This window comes from Pongo abelii, chromosome 10 (genome assembly GCF_028885655.2).
Source record: "Pongo abelii isolate AG06213 chromosome 10, NHGRI_mPonAbe1-v2.0_pri, whole genome shotgun sequence".
Lineage (NCBI taxonomy): Eukaryota > Metazoa > Chordata > Mammalia > Primates > Hominidae > Pongo > Pongo abelii.
In genome coordinates, this window is record NC_071995.2 from 4,643,775 (window position 1) to 4,666,981 (window position 23,207).

At 38.1% G+C, this 23,207-nt stretch overlaps 2 protein-coding genes across 25 annotated transcripts in view; one reads left to right on the top strand and one right to left on the bottom strand.

Moving 5' to 3' along the window:
- RAD51AP1 (RAD51 associated protein 1) overlaps positions 1–3,115 on the top strand; it is a 77,962-nt gene extending 74,847 nt beyond the window's left edge. For 15 of the 22 annotated variants that reach the window (XM_054526702.1, XM_054526697.2, XM_054526695.1 and 12 more), the window contains 2 exons: positions 1,833–2,008; positions 2,802–3,115. In XM_054526702.1, the coding sequence (XP_054382677.1) occupies positions 1,833–2,008; positions 2,802–3,043 (418 nt within the window). In that variant the 3' untranslated portion in view covers positions 3,044–3,115. The remainder of the gene's footprint in view (positions 1–1,832; positions 2,009–2,801) is intronic. The other 7 variants (XM_054526698.1, XM_054526701.1, XM_054526696.1 and 4 more) reach the window with 1 other exon arrangement.
- A 289-nt stretch (positions 3,116–3,404) lies between these two features.
- Positions 3,405–23,207, bottom strand: part of AKAP3 (A-kinase anchoring protein 3) — a 34,986-nt gene continuing 15,183 nt past the window's right edge. For all 3 annotated transcript variants that reach the window (XM_054526718.2, XM_054526719.2, XM_002822791.6), the window contains exons 4-5: positions 15,767–18,091; positions 3,405–5,191 (exon numbers count right to left, since the gene is read on the bottom strand). In XM_054526718.2, coding sequence (XP_054382693.1) covers positions 5,036–5,191; positions 15,767–18,091 — 2,481 coding nt within the window. In that variant the 3' untranslated portion in view covers positions 3,405–5,035. The remainder of the gene's footprint in view (positions 5,192–15,766; positions 18,092–23,207) is intronic.

Below are 23,207 nucleotides of genomic sequence, written 5' to 3' on the forward strand. Positions count from 1 at the left end.
GTAAACTGGTTTCAGGGCCTGTCCCCCTCCCCCTAGGATTTAGTACCCAAATCCTCTTATATTAGGGAATTAGGGGAAGGTGAGCTGTAAACCATTTATTATGTACAACTTTTTACAATCTATATGCATATTTTGAATCTTAGAAATTAGGTCTGTACTTAAGTCGTAGTACCCAGCACAGTGCCCAGTTTAAAAGGTGTTTAGAAAACGTTAGCTATTCTTATTATTTTACGACTATTAAAGAGGTAAATCTATCTCTACAGAGTGGCAAGTAGATTATCCATGTGATACTTGAAAAGTCATCACTTTTGTCTGGGCCTCAGTGTTCTTTCCTATAAAATAGGGTATTCCTAAGCTCCCTTCCAGTTCTATCAGTCCTGTAATTTAGTATTTTTAGAAGACCATATCATTACAGTCTCTTATTCTTGCAGTTGGATGGAGTAGTGTTACCAAAATACTCTTCTGGCATCTGTGATCTCCGGAATTTCAGTACTAGCTCAGAGGGTGAACCGTGAGGTAGTGATCAAAGTATTCCCGTCGTAGGGAGTCATGCTATTCACTCATCAGAATAATCAAGGTAGAGAAGGTTCTTGTACCCCATCTTTACCCCTACCTTAACAAATGACAGAAACCAACTGCTGAGACAGATGGGTTATCCAGAAACCTCGACCATCCAGAACACAGCTCAGCACCAAGGAAGGCATTATTTTCTTCTTTAGTGCAAAGGACTGATTACTTACAACTTGCAAGAGGCAGTCGGGCTGATGGGGACTGTTACCTTATATATATATGTAGCTAATTAGAAAATCTTTGAGACTAAAAGTTTTTGAGCCAAGTTCAATAGGCATAAACGTAAAGCCCTGTGTCTAGACTTTGTAGGCTAACTCCAAAAGTCCAGGAAAGGAGAGATGTTGTTTAACAGCAATTCATTTGACACAGAAATGAGAGTTTGAGCTGTTTTAGGACCTTGATGAGTCTAGAATGTTTATACTGTCTCCCTGCAGTTATAGAAGCTATTCCTACCATGATGGACACCAGTCAGACAACTGCTACAATATCCTTATTTCAGAAGGTGGTCAGATGGTGAAAACCATATCATATGATCATTAGTTAGTAGCGATGTAAATATTTTCAGATGGTTGAAGGACTGAACCATAAAATAAGGATTAGTTATTTTGTATGATGGTAATGCGTTGATGAATTAGGACCTGGGTAAAAGTTACTGGGAAGCAAACCAGTTTTGGCACAATAAAAGTCAAGAACTTTTAAAGAATCAGAGTTTTTTCAAAATTGGAATAGATGGTTCTGTGAGTTAATGTCTTGTCACTAAATAACTTAAGAATTGCAGGGTGATTCCATGATGGTAGTTCGGTCAATGTAGTCTGCTACTGAATTACGTGTTTGATTGGATTATATCCAAGTCCCAATATTCTAGAATTCTGTAAATCTCCTTGCAATATTTTTGAAGCCCCAATTCTGTAGTCTGGAAATTGAAATCTTTGTTTTTAATATTCTTAGCTTACCAAACCCTAAATCCTATTGATTAAGCTTTTGTAAAATAATATTTCTTATAAGGAAATTTCTAGGAATGCTGGAAGACTTGGACTGTAATATATATTCCCCAGCTTGTTATACACATCTTCTAAAAAGATTATTTCCATTAGTTGTTTCCAGGTACTTTTAAGTTATATGCCATAATCTCTGTTCTATGATGATATATCTTTGAGATATCAACATAGCTTAAATAGAAACCTTTATTGGGTTTTAAAAATGTTTTAATATATTAAAAGGAAATAAAACAATAACCCATGCGGGGCTTTGTTGGGGTGCAGATGGGAACCTTCTCTTCGCATGACCCCGGACCAGGCCCTCAAGCATGCTTGGATTCATCAGTCTCAGAACCTCAAGCCACAGCCCAGGCCCCAGACCCTAAGGAAATCCAATTCCTTTTTCTCCTCTGAGACAAGGAAGAACAAGGTTCAAGGCTGTCATCACTCGAGGAAAAAAGGTACAGCCTGTCAAATAACCAGTCCTATTCCCACAGTCCAGGAATTAATATTCTAGAATTCTGTAAATCTCCTTGCGATATTTTTGAAGCCCCAATTCTGTAGTCTGGAAATTGAAATCTTTGTTTTTAATATTCTGTTTAATATGCTGTGTAAGCATTTCTGAAGGACTTGCATGTCAATTTCTCTAACCTCAACCTGGGATAATTCTTGTGGCTACATCATGACTAGCCTGCCATTTCTTACCTTTGGGATTTTCCTTTTCCGGGAAATTTGCCATTAGCCTGGATCTTTTTTGCCCCTTATTAGGATTTTCCATTTTTCTCCTATAATCAATTTCCTTTCTCCTCCTCCCCTTTTCATTAACTGCGTCCACCCCTTTATGCCCTATAATTACCTTTACAATTTCTGTCAGTGCCAGATTATGGCATTATGCAAATTTTTATATGCAATATAGCCTAGTGGTTACGTACATGGTCACAAGAGTCAGGTTACCTGGGGATTAAATTCTGGTTCTACTACTTATCAGGTGTGGACTTAACCTCTCCATAGCTCAGTATCTCCATTTATGAGAATGAGAATAATGCCTATTCTCCAGGGTCGCTGAAATGATCAGATGAATTAGTAAACGTACAGTGCTTAGAATAATGCCCGGTACATTGAACGTGCTTTACAAATGAACTGTTTATGTATCATCACAGTCATGGTTTCCACTAAGTGATGTACAACCTAAAGGACAATTAACATATAATCCATATTTGAATCTTGTTCCCTTCTGTCTTCTCTCTCCTTCAGCAGATGAGATCACCAAAGAGACTACAGAGAAAACAAAAGATGGCCCCATGAAGCATGTTCAGCATTCAGGTGATCAGCAGGACTCTCTCCAGCTCGGAGCTGACACTGTTCAGCTGCCTCAACTGGTAGAAGCTCCCAAGAAGTCAGAGGCAGCTGTTGGGGCGGAGGTGTCCGTGACCTCCCCAGGACAAAGCAAAAACTTCTCCCTCAAGAACACAAACATTTTACCCCCTATTGTATGACCTTTGCTGAGGGTATGTCCTGCTCCTTTCCACCAGTGATTTGTATTAAGACAGCACTTATATTGTACAATACTTCAGACTGTTTTTTTTTAAATACATAAAAGTTTATTTTAAAAAACTCTATTAAATATGGCCAATTGGCATGACTGCTCTTATGAGGGACGAGGGAGGATGTCCTTGCACTTAAATTCATTCCATATGTGTCTGTGTGTGTAGAGGGGTGGGTAGTTTTTAACTCTCAGTGTTACAGCATCATTAATGGAACTCCAAACAAAAGAAAAATTTTTTTCTTCTTGCCCATGACTGCCAACCTATGTCAGGATTTTTGTTTGAAAATGATAGAAGCTGAATTCAAAAGCAGTTTAAACAATGGAAGACATTTATTGACTTACATAATTGGGGAATCAGAAAGGGTAGATGTAGTTTCAGGCACAGCAGGATCCAGGAATTCAAATTAGGTTGTAGGGCTCAGACTCCCCCTTCATCTATTAGGCTTGCTTCTCACTATGGTTAACTTCATCCTGATGACAGGCCTTGCTCAGAAGTTAACCATCAACATCCAGTCAAAAGATACAGGCTTCCTTGCTAACAGGGAGTCTCCAAAATGACTGTGACACAGAAATTGTGACTGGGGGACTGGGATGCTTGGCCAGTCTGGGCCCCAAGCCCACAGTGATGGTGAAGGCACTGTGACTGATGCTTCTCTAGACTAGAGCGAGGGATGGAAGGTTTCCCAAAGGAAGGGAAGCTAGGTAAACAGGCAGGACATGTTCACTCATCTACCATACACCAAATCTAAGTATGTCAAGAATTCTTACTTCCCTTTCTAATCCTCATCTACACAAATACATAATTTTTATGTAGCTGTCATGGGACAGATAGAATTTTACATGAAACTTAAGATCATAACATCAGAAACAACATAGAATATATAAAAATAGTTTTCTTTTTTACTTGCCATTTGGAATAAACTGCCCCCAATACAGTTTTCATTTTAATTGTTGCATAATATTTTATGAAGGGGGACACCAGCCCATTGAAGCAATGGATTTGGACGTAATCTCCCAGGAAAAATCTTGAGTTAGAATAGCAGAGGGTTGAGAGAAAGTCCCAGGGAAGACAAATATATAAGGAGTTGCCAGAGTTGAGGAGGTCCCCCAAGAGACCCAGAGATACAGAAAGAAAATTAGAAGCCAATGAGAAGTTTCTAGAAGGAAAGAGGAGTCAAGATAGAAAATTTCCACAGAAAATCCAGGATAAGAATAGAAAATATTTCTTAAGTGGGGTGATATGGACATTAAGTCAGAGCAATGTTAGAACAGGTAACTTATCCAGTTTCTATAGCCAGAAAGCCACAAAACCAGCAATAGAACTCAGATCCTTGGGAATATTCTCGACACGATCTTCAACCATGGATGAAATTGGAGGTGGACACTGTTCTGCAGCTCTACAGATAATAAGAAGCCAAGTCTTCAACATTGTAATCAGGATGATTTTGATTGAATATTCAAAAGTATCTTCTGATTTTCATCATTATAAAAGGTTAAAATGAATTCTTGATAAACTGTGGCTTATTTTAAGAGAATAGTTTAAATAAGGAAACTGCAAATTGTGACACAGACAGGGGACAGGCTGAGTGACCTTCAGCAGGGCCTCTCAGTCCAGCTCTGTTGTACCTCTAGCATTCATCTGGTTATTTTTTTCATTCCTGGGATTTCTTTACCTGATTGTCCCATTGGATCCCAAAGAAACAAAACATGTGGAGCCCTTTAATTGTAATTTAATTGTAATTTTACGTCCTTGCTCGCATGGACGGGAAAATCTGCAAAATCCAGTGACTAGCATAAGATGACATGTCTTTGATGAGAGTGGTAGGAAGATAATGTTAGGGCTCTGTGAGGATATAGAAGGGGAGATATGAAAGTGAGAAAGAAGGGCGGGGATAAGGGCCGGCCCTGCTGCCAGAAGAGGGGAAAGCAGTGGGGTTGCCGATCACAGGTTCACCATCAGCCAGTCCAGCAGCTGCAGCGGTGTGACATTCCCCACCGCCTCATTCAGCTGGCGCTCCTTCTCATAGCGCAGCACCGACTGCAGAACCTCGCCCACGCTGCATCCTTTGTCCACGGCAGCAGCTGAGAGCTGAAGTAGCTGTGAAAGGAAAGAAAACACTAGTGGTGAGGCACAGCATCCCATGGCAGGCCAGATGGAGCCTGCCAAGGCTAGAGCAGAGAGGCCAGGCAGACCTTGGGAAACTGCAACACAGACTTTAAAGTTTGCTGGCCTGTTTAACAGAAGGAGGTTGGAGACATCATTCTTAGTTTAAAGAAGAGATGTTAACACCCACCTGCCCATGATCTTCCTCTCTAAGAATTCTAAGGTTCTAAGCTCACCCTAATATCATAAAAGTCTCCATCATTGTCCTAAGACCAATAAGGCAAGATGGAAAATATCCAGTGGACAAATGTGGATGCTGCTTTCCATGCCCCATACGCCACAGAATCCTAAAATGTTAGAGCAAAAAGGCACCTCAGAGATCAATTCAACCCTCATGAAAATGTTTCCCAGAGAAGTACAGAGATTTGTCAGAATTAACTGCTAGTAATTAGCAGAACCAAAACTCATTGCAGGTATTGGATCCTATCTTTAGCTCTTTTTCCAAGTACAAAATGAGAAAAGTTAGTTAAGCAACCATTCTAATATAAATACAACACTGTCTTTATTAATGGAATCCTAAGGGCAACAAACTGTCTCAAGTAATCAGATTTTTATTTTGTTCATTTTGCTCTTGACTTTTTACAACAAAGGGCAGGCAACAGATCAAATATTGAGAGCCTCTTCAGAGAAAGAAATATCCATGTGAGAAACTGAAATAGAAGAACCAAATGGAAATTTTAGAACTAAAACTTACCAACAAAATATAAAATAAAAACCTATCAGATGGGCTAAATAGCAGAACGTAAATGAGGGAGGAAAGTCAGTAAACTTGAACGTAGATCAATAGAAATTATCCATGCTGAACAACACATGAAATTGATTAAACTTATTTCAAAAAACATTTAAAAAATAAACAGAGCCCAAGGACTTGTGGGCAATACCAAAAACTTTAACATTTATGTTATTAGAATACCAAAGAAGAGAAAAGCGATGATGCAAAACATATTTGAAGAAAAATAGATGACAGTATTCCTAATTTGCCAAAAAGTTTTAAACCTATACATTCAAAAAGCTCAGGGAACCTAAAATAAGACAAACCCAAACCCAAACCCAAAGAAATTAACTCCAAGACCTACCATAACTAAATCGCTGAAAATTAAAGAAAAAGAAAAAAATCTTAAAAGCATCCAGAGAAAACCATTTATAGGGGAACTGCAAGTCAAATGACAGCCAATTTCTCATCAGAAACCATAGAGGACAGAAGAAAGTGTCACGTCTTTTAACCGCTAAGAGAAAAAAACTTGCCAAATTAGAATTCTATATCCAGCATAAATTATAACTCAAGAATGAAAGTCAAATAAAGACATTGTCAGAATAAATAAAACTGAGAGAATTCATTGCCAGAAAATGTGTTCTAAAAGAATTGCTAAAGGAAGTTCTTCAGAGAGAAGGACGATGATATCAGAAGGAAACTGGGAACATTAAGAATGAATGAAGAGCAACATAAACAGTAAAACTCTCAGTATAAATAGTAGGCTATCCTCTTCAGTTCTTAAAATATGTTTTAAGGGCCAGGAGCAGTGGTTCACGCCTGTAATCCCAGTACTTTGGGAGGCTGAGGCAGGAGGATCACCTGGGGTCAGGAGTTTGAGACCAGCCTGGCCAACATGGCAAAACCCCATCTCTACTAAAAATACAAAAATAACTGGGCGTCATGGCATGTCCCTGTAATCCCAGCTACTCAAGAGGCTGAGGCAAGAGAATCGCTTGAATTCAGGAGGCGGAGGTTGCAATGAGCTGAGATCATGCCACTGCACTCCAGCCTGGGCAACAGAGTGAGATTCTGTCTCAAAAAAAAAAAAAAAATGTTTTAAGGTTGAAAGCAAAAGTAACATTGAGGGTTTTTTCAAAGTATGTAGATTAAATACATAAAGCAACTCAACTATAAAGGGAAAAGGATAAAGGAACCTTATATGGTAGTAATATTTCTACATTCCAGCTTAAGTGGTAAACTATTGACGCTACATGGATTCTGAGAAGTTGGTATATATATTGTAATCCCTAGATTAACTACTAAAAAAACTACACAAAAAGATATAGTCAAAAATGCAATAGATAAATTAAAATGGAATACTAAAACATGTTCAAATAGTCCAAGAGAAGGCAGCAAAGGGAAAACAGGAGGAAAAGAGAAGCAACAAATAATAAAATGGTAAACTTAAATCCAAACATATCCATAAATTGGGCTAAGCATAAATGATCTAAACATATCAAATGTCAGAATGGACAAAAAATATAACCCAAGTGTATGCTGCCTACAAAAAACCTCACTTCAAATATAAGAAGTTAAAATTATAGGAAAAGATGTCCCATGAAAATGCCAATCAAAAGAAGACTTGAATCTAACATTTATGGTCAATAGAATTTTTTAATAAAGGAGATGGATAATTCAGAGGGGCCAGATTCCCAGTGGTCTTTTCAACAAATGGTGCCAACATAAGCTTCATATCTATATGCAAAATACTGAATTTGGACTCCTACCTCAAAAAAATTAACTCAAAGTAGATCATAGACCTAAATATAAGAGCTAAAATTATCAAGCATGTAGACAAAAACAAGGAGAAAATCTTCATGGCCTTGCATAGGTCAAGGTTTCTAGCTCTCAGCACTCCTGGCCTTCTGGGTTTGTTGTGGGGCTATTTTGCTCATTGCATGTTGTTTAGCAGTATCCTTGGCCTCTACCTGTTTGACTCCCGTGGTAACCCCTTTCTCTGTTGTGACAGCCAAATACGTCTCCAGACATTGCCAAATATCCCCTGGGGGGCAAAATTGCTCCTGGTTGAGAACCACTGGGTAGGCAAAAATTTGTTATGACACTAAAATCACAAGACATAAAAGTAAAAAATGATAAATTGGATGTCATTTAGTTAGAGAGACTTCATTTTGCTCTTCAAAAGACTCCATTAAATAAAAAGAAAAGCCACAAACTGAGAGAAAATATTTGCAAAAATGTATCAGATAAAGGACTTGTATCCAGAATATATAAAAGAGCTCTTATAATTCTAATCAAGAAGAAAACAATCCAACCAAATTATGGGTGAAAGAATTGCACAGATATCTCACTAAAGAATATATATGAATGGCTAATGAGCACATAATAGAATAACGTGCTCAATATTTTTCATCATTTTAATGTATGTATGCCAAATGAAATCCACAATGAGATACCACTATAATTATTACAATAAATGAAAGAATAATATTGACCAGGATGTGGAGAAACTGAAACCTGTGTAAATTACTGGTGAAAATGTAAAATGCTACAGCCACTTCAGGAAATAGTTTGGCAATTTCTCAAGAAATTACACTTAACCGGTCAGGCGTGGTGGCTCATGCCTGTTTTCCTGGCACTTTGGGAGGCCGAGGTGTTCGGATCACTTGAGCCCTGGAGCTTGAGACCAGCCTGGGCAACATGACAATACCCCATCTCTAAAAAAAAATACAATTAACTGGGCGTGGTGGGGGGCGCCTGTAGTCCCAGCTACTCGGGAGGCTGAGGTGGGAGGATCACTTAAGCCTAGGGAGTCTGAGGCTGCAGTGACTATGATTATGCCACTGCACTCCAGCCTGGGCAAGAGAGGGAGACCCTGTCTCAAAAAAAAAAAAAAAAAAGAAAGAAAGAAAAAAAGAAAGAAAATAAATTACAAAATTACATTTATTGAATTACACTTATTGTAACATGCTGCAATTCCATTCCTCATTATCTGCCCAAAAGAAATGAAAACATATAACCACACAGACTTGTATGTGAATGCTCATAGTCGCATTACTCATAATAGCAAAAACGGAAACCATCTAAATATCTATTAACTGATAGGTGGACAAACAAAATGCAGTATATCTACATAACGAAGTACTATTCAGCAATAAAAAGAAATAAACTACTGATACATGCTACAACACAGATGAACCACAAAAAACTTACACTAAGTGTAAGGAGCCTGATGTAAAAGACCACATACTTTATGGCTCCGTTACATAAAAGGTCAAGGAAAGACAAATTTATAATGATGGAAAGGTTAATGGCTGCACATGGATGGGAGATGAAAACTGAGAAATGTAAACACGAATAGCCTAGAAAATTCTGAGGCAGAGAAATAAAGAGTCTCCAGTCCTATCGGATATTCAAAAATATTATAGAATTACAGTAATTAAAATAAGATGCTATTGGTACAAGAGTAGATGGACAATTCAATGGCACAGAGTAGAAAGTTTAGAAAAAGAATAGGAAAATAATTAGAGATTGTGGCCAGACGCGGTGGCTCATGCTTGTAATCCCAGCACTTTGGGAGGCCGAGGCGGGTGAATCATGAGGTCAGGAGTTCAAGACCAGCCTGGCCAAGATTATGAAACCCTGTCTCTACTAAAAGTACAAAAATTACAGTGTGCCTGTAATCCTAGCTACTTGGGAGGCTGAGACAGGAGAATCGCTTGAACCTGGGGGGCGGAGGTTGCAGTGAGCCAAGATCGCACCACTACACTCCAGCCTGGGTGACATTGTGAGACTGTCTCAAAAAAAAAAAAAAAGATTGTAACTCTAATTCGTACCTTATATAAAAATGAATTCAAAATGTATTAAAGTCTTAAATATATTTTAAAAATCATAAAAGTACAGTCATACACTGCATAATGCTGTTTCAGTGAACCACAGACTGTACATATGATGGTGGTTCCATATGCTTATACTGGACCTGAAAAACTCCTATTTTCTAGTGATGTCATAGTTATCGTAAAAGAGCACAACACATTACTCACTTGTTTGGGGTGATGCTGCTGTAAACAAACCTACCGTGCTGCCAGTTATATAAAAGTCTAGCACACACTATTACATATAGTGGATAGTACTTCATAATGATAATAAATGAGTACATTACTGATTTCTGTATCACTGTACTATACTTTTAGTGTTATTTTAGTCTACTCCTTCTACTTATTAAAAAAATTAATTGTAAAACAGCCTCAGGCAGGTCCTTCAGGACAAAGGCATTGTCATCATAGGACATAATAGCTCCATGAGTGTTACTAACCCTGAAGACCTTCTAGTGGGAGAACATGCAGAGGTGGAAGGCAATGATATTGATGATCGTGACCCTGTGTGGGCCTAGGTCAATGTGTGTGTTTGTATCTTCATTTTTAATAAAAAGTAAAAAAATTAAATAGAAAAAAGCTTATAAAAAAGAATATAAAGAAAATATTTTTGTATAACTGTACAATGTGTGTTTTAAGCTAAGTGTTATTACAAAAGAGTCAAAAAGTTAAAAAAATTAAAAGTTTGTAACGTAAAAATGTTACAGTAATCTGCTAACTTACTATTGAAGAAAGAAAAATATTTTAAAATATTTATTGTAGCCTAAATATACAGTGTTTATGAAGTCTACAGCAGTGAACAGTAATGTCCTAGGCCTTCACATTCACTCGCCACTCAGTCACTCACTCATCAAGAGCAACTTCTAGTCCTGTGAGCTCCATTCATGGTAAGTGACCTATACAGATGTACCATTTTTTATCTTTCAAACCATATTTTTACTGTACCTTTTCTATATTTAGATATGTTTAGATCCACACATACTGTGGTGTTACAATTGCTTACAGTATTCAGTACAGTAACATGCTGTATATAGGTGTGTAGCCTAGGAGCAATAGGCTATACAATATAAGCTAGATATGCAGTAGGCTATACCAGCTAGGTTTGTGTAAATACCGTCTATTATGTTCACACAATGAGGAAATCGCTTAATGACACACTTCTCAGAACATATCTCCATGACTAAGCGATGCATGACTGAACTAGAAAAAAACATGGGAAAGTTTTGCTAATATCGTAAAGTGGAGAATGTTTTCCAAAATATAACATAAAACCCAGCAAAAATAAAAGAAAAATGTCTCATATTTGATGACATTTGTATAGCAGAAACAAACTACAACAACAACAAAAAAAACACCAATCAAAAGACCAATGGCAAAGGAAATATTTGTATTTAATATCATAAAGGTTGATTCCTTGTAATATATAAAACTCTTATAGATCAATAAGAAAAAGGCCTACAATGCAATAAAAAAATGGGCAGAACATAAAAAGAATACCTAGGAATACAGCTAACTAGGGAGGTGAAAATCTCTACAATGAGAATTACAAAACACTGCTCAAAGAAATCAGAAATGACACAAACAAATGGAAAAATATTCCATTCTCATGGATAGAAAGAGTCAATATTGTTAAAATGGTCATATTGCCCAAAGCAACTTAAATGTTCAATGCTATTCCTATTAAACTACCAATGAAATTCTTCACAGAACTAGAAAAAACTATTTTAAAATTCATATAGAACCAAAAAAGAGCCTGCCAACAGCCAAGGCACTCCTAGGTGAAAAGAACAAAGCTAGAGGCATCACATTACTCAACTTCAAACTATACTACAGGACCACAGTAACCAAAACAGCACAGTACTGGTACAAAAACAGACATATAGATCAATGGAACAGAATAGAGAGCCCAAAAATAAGGCCACACAGCTACAACCATCTGATCTTTGACAAAGCTGACAAAAACAAGCAATGGGGAAGGACTCCCTATTCAATAGGTGCTGGGATAACTGGCTAGCCATATACAGAAGATTGAAACTGGACCCCTTCCTTACACCATATACAAAAATCAACTCAAGATGGATTAAAGAATTAAATGTAAGATTAAAAACTGTAAAAACTCTGGAAGAACACCTAGACAATACCATTCTGGACATAGGAAGCAGCAAAGATTTCATGATGAATACACCAAAAGCAACTGCAACAAGAGCAAAAATTGACAAATGGGATCTAATTAAATTTAAGAGCTTCTGCACAGCAATAGAAACTATTAATAGAGTAAACAGACAACCTACATAATGGAAGGAAATATTTGCAAACTATGCATCTGACAAAGGTCTAATGTTCAGCATCTATAAGGAACTGAAACAAATTTGCAAGAAAAAAACAACCCCATTAAAAAGTGGGCAAAGGACACAAACAGACTCTTTGCAAAAGAAGACATATGTGTGGCCAAAAAGCATATAAAAACAAGCTTAATATCACTGGTCACTAGATAAATGCAAATCAAAACCATAATGAGATACCATCTCACACCAGTTAGAATGGCTATTATTAAAAGTAATGGCAAGGATGTGGAGAAAAGGCAACACTTATACACTGTTGGTGGGAGTGTAAATTAGTTCAACCATTGTCAAAAGCAGTGTGGCAATTCCTCAAAGAGCTAAAAACAGAACTACTATTCAACCCAGCAATCCCATTACTGGGTGTATACCCAAAGGAATATAAATTGTTTTACCATAAAGACACGTGCACATGGATGTTCATTGCAACACTATTCACAATAACAAAGACATGGAGATAACCTAAATGCCCATTAATGGCAGATGGGATAAAGAAAATGTGGTACATATACACCATGGAATGTTATGCAGCCATAAAAAAGAACACAGCCATTTCCTTTGCAGGAACATGGATGCAATTGGAGGCCATTGCCATTGGCAAATTAACTCAGGAACAGAAAATGAAATAGAGCATGTTATCAGAAGTGGGAGTTAAATGATGAGAACACATGGACACAAAGAGGGAACAACAGACACTTGAGGGTGAAGGGTGGGAGGAAGAAGACACTCAGAAAAAAATAACTATTGGGTCAGTACTAGGCTTAGTACCTGGATGACAAAATAATCTGTACAACAAACCCGTGTGACCTGAGTTTACCTATATAACAAACACACACATATACCCCTGAACCTAAAATAAAAGTTAAAAAAAAATGGGCAGAAGTTATGACCAATTTATCCACAGAAGAGGAAATTCAAATGGTCTTAAATATATGCAAAGATACTCACCCTCATTGCTAATAAGACAAGAAGTAAAGCAACTTAGCAAATTAAAAATTTTAGCATGCACTGTTGGTTAAAGTGTGAGGAAATAGTCCTCTTACACTGTTTTAATAGGTGTGTTAATTGGTACAAGCTCTATGGAAGGCAATTTGGAAACATGTATCAAATTACACAAATAATATTCTCAGTGACCTTGAAATTCCTTTCCTAGGTGTATAGCACATGTGAATACATTTGAATCTGTGCAAAATTATGTATATTCAAGGATATTCAGTGTAGCATTGCTTACAGTGCAAAATAGTGGCAACTGAAATATCCATACATAGGGGAGGGGTTAAATATATAAAACATATATAAAACATATATGATATATGAAATGGCTTCATATATTTTATAATACATGAAGCCATTAAAAAGAATGTGGCAGCTCTATATGTTGCAGAAGAGGATATATATATAAAAAATAATAATTTGTGACTTTACGTGTGTGTGTGTGTGTGTGTGTGTGTGTGTGTGTGTATTTCTGGAAGGATAAATAAGAAATTGATCCAAATGGTTTTTTTTCTCCAGGGAAGGCAACGGGATGGAGCACACAAATGAGAAAACAACCCTTAATTTTCACCGTGCATCCTTTTGTACTTTTGAATTTTGAACTATGCACACATATTATTTATTCAAAAATAAATACAAATGTATTTAAAGACATCGGGCTCACAGACATCCCAGTGACAGCAGGTTCAATCACCTGAATCAGTATGATAATATTTGCATACATTAATCTCTTTTCAAAAAGTCATTTTTAGGTAGTTTCTTTGGTGTCTATGTCATCCCTGTTCTTAAAAATATACTAATATTCAGTGCATCTATTTATTAGTTGAAGTTTGAGCATGCTGCTTCTCATTCCTTCTACTCTTAGAGGGAGTCAATAAAATAGATGACTGTCTTTATCTTTAGAGTAGACAAAGGTGTGTGTGTGTGTGTGTGTGTGTGTGTATAAAAGTGGGGGACTGCAAGTCTATTGTCCTATTTTAGATACATGTTTCAATTTAAAATAATCTAAAACAACACATTCCAATACAAAAAAGTCTAAAGCCAGAATGTATTATGTGTGTTATATATGATGGGTTTGATTTCAAAGATGGCTACAAAAGGCTTTCTCACACATTATACACATGAAGGCTATGCTTGTTTTTAGATTTTTTTCATCAGTTTAAATTTTCTTCAGAATATAGCCTCCCACTCCCCACCTCTGCTAATTGCTATATACTATAAAATAGTTGTCTGTTTTATGGATTGGAAACCCTGCGTGGAGACAGAGCTTGCCAACGACCCTTAGGAATAGATCTAATATTGGAAGTTCACATTGTCTTCTAGCCTAACTTGAATGTGCACACAGCTCACTTGGGTATTTTGCTAAGATGAAGATTCTGATTCAGTAGGTCTGGAGGGAAGTGTGAGATTCTGCACTTCTAAAAAGTTCCCAGGTGATGCCAATGTTGTAGGTCCACAGACTACACTTTAAGTAGCAAGTGTAGTCTTGCTAAGACCAAAGTCAAAGACCATACAGTTTCTTGTTTAGCCTTGATATAGCCTAATCTGGATGCTCTGTAATCGTGTGTCTTCCCAGTCATCAGAGAAATGTAGCGACCCAGTTGCAAGCGTTGCTAATACCATGTAAATACCACTTAATTAAGCAGAGAAAGCCTCTTTTTCCTTATCTTCTGATTTCTATGATGATGAAATTTTCTAAATAATTCTAGCCTCTTGTGCCACCCTTTGCTACTTAATGATTAACAGCAGTTGGTCCACTTTTCTCAATCAAGAGGAGACAATCAAAAGCACTGAGGAAGAGAAAATGAGAGAGAGAGAGAGCGAGAAGGCAGAGAAGAGAGAGAAGGGAAGGTTGTAGGGATGGTCTTTTTAATTCCCGCACTTCAGTATGAAGCATCTTGGGTAAGTGTGCGTGTTCTCCAGACTCAAACCCTCCCTTTGGCGAGCAGTTCTGATGCTTACTGGGCACCTTGGGTGGAGGACAAGAACTTATCAGGCACGTTTACCTTTATCAGTAATAACAGTGATAAGTTGATTTCCCATCTGCCTTATGCTTTAGTCTTACTTGTCAACTGATTGAGAGCTAAGGGTAGGGGGAAGAGGGGTGTTATCCACTGAATCCTTTCAAATCCCCAAAGCCACCTAGACAACCAGCTAAGACAGTAATGGCATGTTTGAAAAGGTCATAAATTCAGACTCTGCCTCTTCCCTAACACATCGCAGGGCTACTTTCCAGCTTCATCTCATCCTTTGAGCAATGCTGTCCTATCCAAAACTCAGCCTAGAGCCCAGACCTTAATCTGATTCTTTCACTAGGTCTCTTGGAGGTTCATCATCTGTACACTCCTACTCCTAAATGCAGAAAACAGAAGCATATCATTTATCCCCCTTTTCCCCTTTGATATGCTTGTATTGGGCAAAAACTAATTTTACTTTATCCATTATCTCTGCCAAAAGGCATGATCTTCAAATCCCACTGTTCCCATTTTACCTTCTCTGTGGCTATCTTCCCATTCAGAAAGAAACCAGAACTTAAAGCTCTAGTTAAATCTTAATAAAGCTTCCAAATTCCTCTGCCTTTGTTTCTTACCTTCTCCTGGATCCCTTCATCATCACCAGCAAAATACAAAATAGGGACATTGAGCTCAGAGGCAGCTACCCATTGAAGGACGGCTTGGAGTTGCTTGTTCTGAACTGTATCCGTTAGGTTGTGATTGCTGACAATCACCTTGGGTGCTGCACACCCTTCAGGGGGCTGTCCTGATATACCTCTCATTTCATTATGGATAGCTTGATAGGCATTCTGCAGGAGAGCTTCTGCTGACCCTGTGCCCTTGACTGGCAAACACTCATATAAACTATCTGGGAAGGCCGAAGTTAGCCTACTGGCATCTCCAGACTTGTCATCTCCCAGCTTGTCATCTCCCAGCTCTGCCAACGAAGAATCACAGGACTTAGCAATGATGACACACAGCTTCATCACTGAGTTCATCAGATGTTCTACCATCTGCCCACTCATGTGGCTATCTATCTGGTTGACAACCACCTTGGTCAGCCCAGAAAGGGCACCAGGGGTCTCATCATCTTCATGTAGTCTGGGGGGAGAAGAGGCTAACGGTCTTTCACACAACTTCCTATCTTCCTTAACTGGCTGTTCCGGCACCTTGGGTTCAGGGCTCTGATCACGCTTGAAAATGGTCTCACTAAGTAAGCTCCGGATGAAATTGAAGAAAACACTCCTTAGGTCCTTCTTTTCTGCTTGTTCTTGGTCACCTACAATGGGAGCAGACTTAAGGCAGGATTCATCAGGAACTACAGGAGGCTCATTGGCAGGAAAGTTGGTGGTGCCAGCAGCTTCAAGGAAGCTCTGCACATCCCTTCTTCCTCCCTGGGCCAGGTGATATTGAATCAGAAGTAGGGCAGACACGATCAGGTCCTTGGCCCAGGAGTCTGAATCATACATAAAATTCTCAGGTTTCTCTGGGGGATATGGAGGAGGGCCGAGGTTGCCAATATCTTCAGGGTACTCAAAGGAAATGTCTGATGCAGGCTTACACTGTGTGTTGGGAGCTTCAAATGCTGCATGCTGGAAACCTAGAGATTTACATTCTTTCTGCTGACTTTTATGCCACAAGGTAAGCCCCTCTTTGATAATGTGCTCACCCAGAGTTTTGGCACAAGTGTCCTCCTCTGATTTGGGTTCAGAATACATTTTTTCTCTCAATTTAGTTTCAGATTTCATGGCAAAGTTCACATTTCGGTTTTTAGGATCACCCATTCCTTTCATGGAGATGAGGGAATAACTCTCAGCCTTGTCTTGGGCTTTCCTGACATGCTCAGGGACTTTCTTGGCAAACATTACATTGTACAGCTTCCTTAGCATGGCATCCATGATATCTGTGGCCTTTTGGCTTCCATGAGAGAAGACAGTTCTTTTCACAGCCGAGACAAACTGTGTGTCAGTCATGAGGGTCCCTGTGACGCTGTGGAGGTTCCTCATGAAGGAGTCGATGAGATCCGAGACCACCTCTTTTGCATGCTTGAGCAGAACCTTCTTCAGTAGGATGGTGGCAATGGTTGTGTCTTTCACTTGGATCTTCAGTGTCTTCATGATGGAGACCATCATATCAGACACCACACTGTTAGCGTAGGTCATGATCCCTTCACTAACAGAAGCCGTAAAGTCATCAGGCCTTTCCTGCCCTCGAAATCTCTTTCTCTCCCGAGGAAAGAACCTTCCACCCTCTCTGGCATAATCTCCATTACGAGATTCAAACACTTCCTTATAGAAGAAAGACTTCTTAGAAGCAGGCTTGTCATCTGGACTCTGTCTTTCTTTGGTGCTCTCCTTGATCTTCAAAGTGGACTTGTATTTCAAATTTGGGGGACTTTGTGATGATCCTGAGACTCTGTCTCCAGAGCCAGGAGCCTTGTCTGGGGCAGCATTCCTGGAACATGCAGAGACGGTCTCATTCACAAGCTCTGATGCTATCTTACTGAGGCTTTTGGTGGGTGTGGGTTCATTCCCCATGTACAATGACTGATAGACACATTTGTTTTCAGAGCCATCGATCTTCTCATTGATCTCTTTGCGGGCCATGGCTATGACTAGATTCGTGAGGCGGTTAGCATAGAAGGAAACTTCATCTACTGAACTCCCGTTGCCAAGTTGGGCCCTGGGGCCCTGGCAAGGATTCTCTTTGTGAGTCATCTCAAAATGCAATCTTTCTGGAGTGCCCTTGGTGGTGGTGTTGTAATAGTCTACAGAGAAACCTTTGTGTGGGTCTCCGGAGTTGGACGTTTCCCCACCAAATGATTCTCCGGGTTTGAACCTAACATCTTGGAACTCTGCTGTACTTTTCTCCAGGTCTCTGCGGAGCCAGCTGAGCACTCTGACAGGATCCGTGGAGGTGTCCTTAAAAATAGACAAGGATTCATCTGACTATAACAAAGTAAAGATACGGGATATTCAAGACAACCTCAAAGTTCAGTTACAAATGTCATCAGCCCTCTCAAGTTTGCTCCATCTTGGCAATAAAAGTAACCATTTATTGAGTACTCACTGTGTATCAGACATTGTTCCAAGTATTTAAAGTCTATTATCTCATTTAATTATTCTCATAATAAACCTGAGATTTAGCTCTCTTATTATCTTCTTTTTACAGAGGAGGAAATTGAAGAAGTGAGAGGTTAAGTTTGTAACTTACTTGAAATAATACAGCTAACCATTGATGGAGCAGAAATTCTAGCCCTGGCAGTCTGACTCCACAGCCCGTGCTCTCAGCTAGTATATTATATTGCTTCTAATGACATATATCTTTAAGATCGGATAGTCTGCTAAGGATAATGGCCTCCAGCTCCATCCATGTCCCTGTAAAGGACGTGATATCATTCTTTTTTTATGGCTGCATAGTATTCCATGGTGTATACATACCACATTTTCTTTATCCAATCGATCATTGATGAGCATTTAGGTTGATTCATGAACAGAAAACCAAATACCACATGTTCATACTTATAAGTGGGAGCTAAATGATGAGAACACATGGACACACAGAGGGGAACAACACACACTGGGGCCTTTTGGAGAGTGGAGGTAGGGAGGAGGGAGAGGACAAGGAAAAATAATTAATGGGTACTAGGCTTAACACCTGGGTGATTAAATAATCTGTACAACTACTCCCATGACACAAGTTTACCTATGTAACAAACCTGCACATGTACCCCTGAACTTAAAATAAAAGTTAGAAAACAGATCTGACAGTCATCAGCTAGATAGGAGAGTTAGCATTTGAACTGAATCAGATTTTTTCTTGTTTTAATATTAATTGCTATTTTCTATGGTTTACCTGTTTTTATTTAGGTCTTATTACAAGTATAGTTTCCAAAAAAATGAGAAAATTCAGGGAAAATTGTGGATAATTAATCACTTTACCAGGCTGCACAAACACTATCTGGATATGTTAAATGGCTTCCAATGGACTGACATCATTTAAGTTAACAATCTGATTTATAAGTCAGGAGTTAATATGTATGGGCAATTTATTAGTTTTGTGTGAATACAGATTCTTTGATGGACACTAGCTGTGATAAGCATATGAACATGTTTATATGTTTATAAATTGTACAATCTGCATGTGGGAAAAACTCTGAAACACAGGATAAAATAACATAATATATACGAAAGTCTCCTATTTATTATCAAATGTAAAGAATCACTGTAATTATTGGAGTTCATATGTCTATCTGGGAATGACCACAAACATTACCCACCTTTAAAGAACAATTTGGTATTTTTATTACCAAGTGTCATATAGTTACTAGTTACTATTTGTGAAGTACTCGTAATGTTTGCCAGGCACTGTGCTAAATGCTTTATAGGCACTATTTTGTTTAATCCTCATATTCGTCTAGTAAGATAGGTTTTACTCTACTAGTTTCACAGGTAAGAAAACAGAGACTTAGAGAAGTTAAATAGTTTGCCAGGCATCTCACAGCTAGTCCATGGTGGGGTTTCGTATTCAGATGCAATTCTGATTCTAAAATCTGGGCTCTCCACCTCTACAATATCCTGCTGTGCTTTGACTACTTGGAAAGAAAAGAAAAGAAAAGTAGTTGTGCTAGTTATCTGCAGGACTGGTTTAAGTGGCTTGTTACCATGTCGGAGTTAAGATCCATTGCGCTTGGTTCAAAATTCTCCCAAATGGTTCTCCTAATTAGAATAATAGCTACTATATGGGGTATTTTGTGCTTTAGTGGAAAACTACACATCATCTATAGCATACGCTTCCACATTATCTGATTCTCATTCCCTTGGAGCTATTTTACAACTCTGTTAACTGTAGACAACTGACATCAATGCAATATAATTCTTGTCTAGACACCTGTAAGGGGAAGGTCGACTGACTGCCTCTCCCACTGTAGAGAAGGTCAGTTTGCCTCCAATGGCACGTTTACTTCAATATTTCCAAGCTATATGTGTCTTTTGAACCTCACCACTTCCTTGTTAATGAGTTAAATAAAATCTTTGACACATATTCATTTTTATATATGTATGGGAGTCATTATTTTGCCCTTCTTTGAAAATTATCTTTTAATGGTTTTGGAAGTCTTCCATCAAGATGCCCAATAGATCCACCTAATGGAGATAAATGTCCTCATGAGACAGGTGCACTAGGTGTGTCTTTTCTCAGCCCTCAGAGTAGCAATAGGAGTCTGCAGATACTCGGTTTTTCTAGTTTTAATTTTCCTCTCTACTAATTTTGTTTTTGGTTCTCACTTCGGTTTCTTTATGGCCAATTGGTGGCAGCAATGATTGGAAATTTGATTTTATGTCTAACCATTTGGTAATCTCTTTTATGGATTAATGATTTGTAGAGTTATATTCTCTGTTGGGTGTGAGGCAACAGAAAATCTGTTTTGACAGCATTTTTTGTCCATCTTAAGCTCATCAATTAAGATGTTTGTGCTCACTTGGAAGGAGAAGTGCTCTTTGATATCCGGACAGGTGAGTTTTATGTTTCTGGTTTATTTTTGCCACAAAGTGTGGCTGAAAGTTTAGAATTGAAGCTATAAACTGTCTCTATCAGTGTCTGTATCACTATGTGTCTGTAACTCAGAAAATGTTAGGTGTAAGCAGCAATGTCTTCCTCCAGAGAGCATTAATGTGTTATACTATGAAGTCTCTTAAAGGAAGTTTATTCTGATTGGTGCGTGCTCACACACACACAGGCACACAAACACACACTTATGTAAATTACATATTCTTGTATCCCCAGAAAATAAGGAAATCAAGCTCCTAATACTTAAAATATTCAAAGGGAATGCTAAGAAAACAAAGTATTTTTACGGAACCTAACTCAGAAACACTTTAGAAACCCAAATTCACATAAATTAGGTAAATCTTTGGCAAATAATACTAGTTTGATAATTTTGGTTTAATAAAAACAGCTATATCTTTTCTTATTTATCAATGTTAGATATTATACAATTGTATGCTTTTATTTTACTTTGATATGCTTTTCATAAACTCATACAGGTTTATAGATCCAAAAAAGCCAGGATTACTTCTATTTAATGTTTAAGATTATGAAAAATGTAAATTTGCATTTAACCAAGTTGAATAATCATTCTGACAAACTTTATTTCAACAGTTACTATGTTTTACTGTATGTTAGCCTAATGATAAGTTTCCAACATCTTTATATAACTTAAAACACTGGAGTGGTATTACATGGAGTTAATGCATATTCACTGGATATGTAAATCATTTCTAAGTAAGATGGAACACTGAGACATTGATGGCTAAGTGTAAAATTTATAAGCTTTTGCTTATTATTTTTATCACTTATAGAAAGGCTATATCTTTAAATCTGTTAATGAGTGTGTTCAGCTTCTCCACTTAGAGAGGTGGTATAAGGGGTGTATGTGACTGTAGGAAGTCGTCTTCATGTGTAGTCATGAGTTCTACTCATCAGCATTTCAGCTGGTTTGTGATGTTCCCAATTATATACCCCTCACCCTAGGTTTTTTGTGATACAGAAAGAGTGTATATTCTTTCATAATCATAACTGTTAACTTTGGGTTAGCAGTTATGATTAATATTAGTGGTTGAGACTATAATCAGGAACAAGAGTTTCAGAGAAGTCTAAATGTATACCTGCTTGTTTTCCTAGCGACTGCAGGTGAAACCTGGTGGAGAGTGTTTCTTAGGCTTGACTTCCTAATCTCAGGACAGTAAATAACAGAGGGCTTTTTTTTTTTTTTTTTTTGATACGGAGTCTTGCTCTGTCACCCAGGCTGGAGTGCAGTCGTGTGATCTCAGCTCACTGCAAGCTCTGCCTCCCGGGTTCATGACATTCTCTGGCTTCAGCCTCCCAAGTAGCTGGGACTACAGGCGCCCGCCACCACATCTTGATCTCCTGACCTCGTGATCTGCCCGCCTCGGCCTCCCAAAGTGCTGGGATTACAGGCATGAGCCACTGTGCCCAGCCCCCTTTGCCCACTTTTTAATGAGGTTTTTGAAAATGATAATGTATTACTACCTAGTTATTTACGAATAAGCACATTAACTTGCAAATAGGTGTGTTTCCATAAATGGGCTGTAACAGTACAGGAAAGCCTTACTATAGTGCAGCTGTGGAGTTTATTCTTTTACCCTTTTCAATTTAAAAAAAAAAACCCAAACCTGTTGGGTGCAGTTGCCTGCAGTCCCATCACTTTGGGAGACCGAGGAGGGCAGATCTCACTTGAGCTCAGGAGTTTGAGACCAGCCTGGAACAACATGGTGAAAACCCATCTCTACAAAAAATATATTTTAAAAGATAAATAAAATTAAAAAAATAAAAATAAAAAACCAAACCTACAGCACAACATAGAGCTTTACAATGGAGTCCACAGAACTGTGTTAAGTTACTGTGTTTATGGATTTTTAATGTCTATATATTTTTAAACCTAAAATGTGTGTACCCTATGTCTATTATTCCCGTCTATCCACAAGGATTTTGCAAAAGGGGTTAATCCAACTGTAGTGACTGAAAGACTAAGTAGCCACATTTCCTTTCTTATCAATGCAGTCTATAACCAAACACTCATCTCTTCAAACCCCCTTGCCCTCTTGCAAGCTTCCTCTTCTTACACAATAGTATTCTGAGCAATTAGGGAAGGAAGATGCCAAATTATCTCAGTATTTCTGAATCCTGGGGGCAAGTTTTCATGTCCATGAAGGAGAATATAAGAAGAGGTCATGGGTTTTATTTTCTCTGCTCAGCATCTTTTGCTTCAGCAGTTTTAAGTCAGCTATCTACCTCCCTGTTCTATTTCTCTTCTCCACCTTTGTCTCAATTAAACATACCTTATAAAATTTTCTCTGACCACCTCCCATTTTGAAATGATCAATTCTTTAAACACCTATAGCAATTATTGTCTAGAAAATACATTTGACAAATAATCATGAACTGCTTTTCATTAGTCCAACAGTTATTCAGAGCTTTCAAGTGTCATTTCTATATTCTTTTTTTTCTTTTTATACC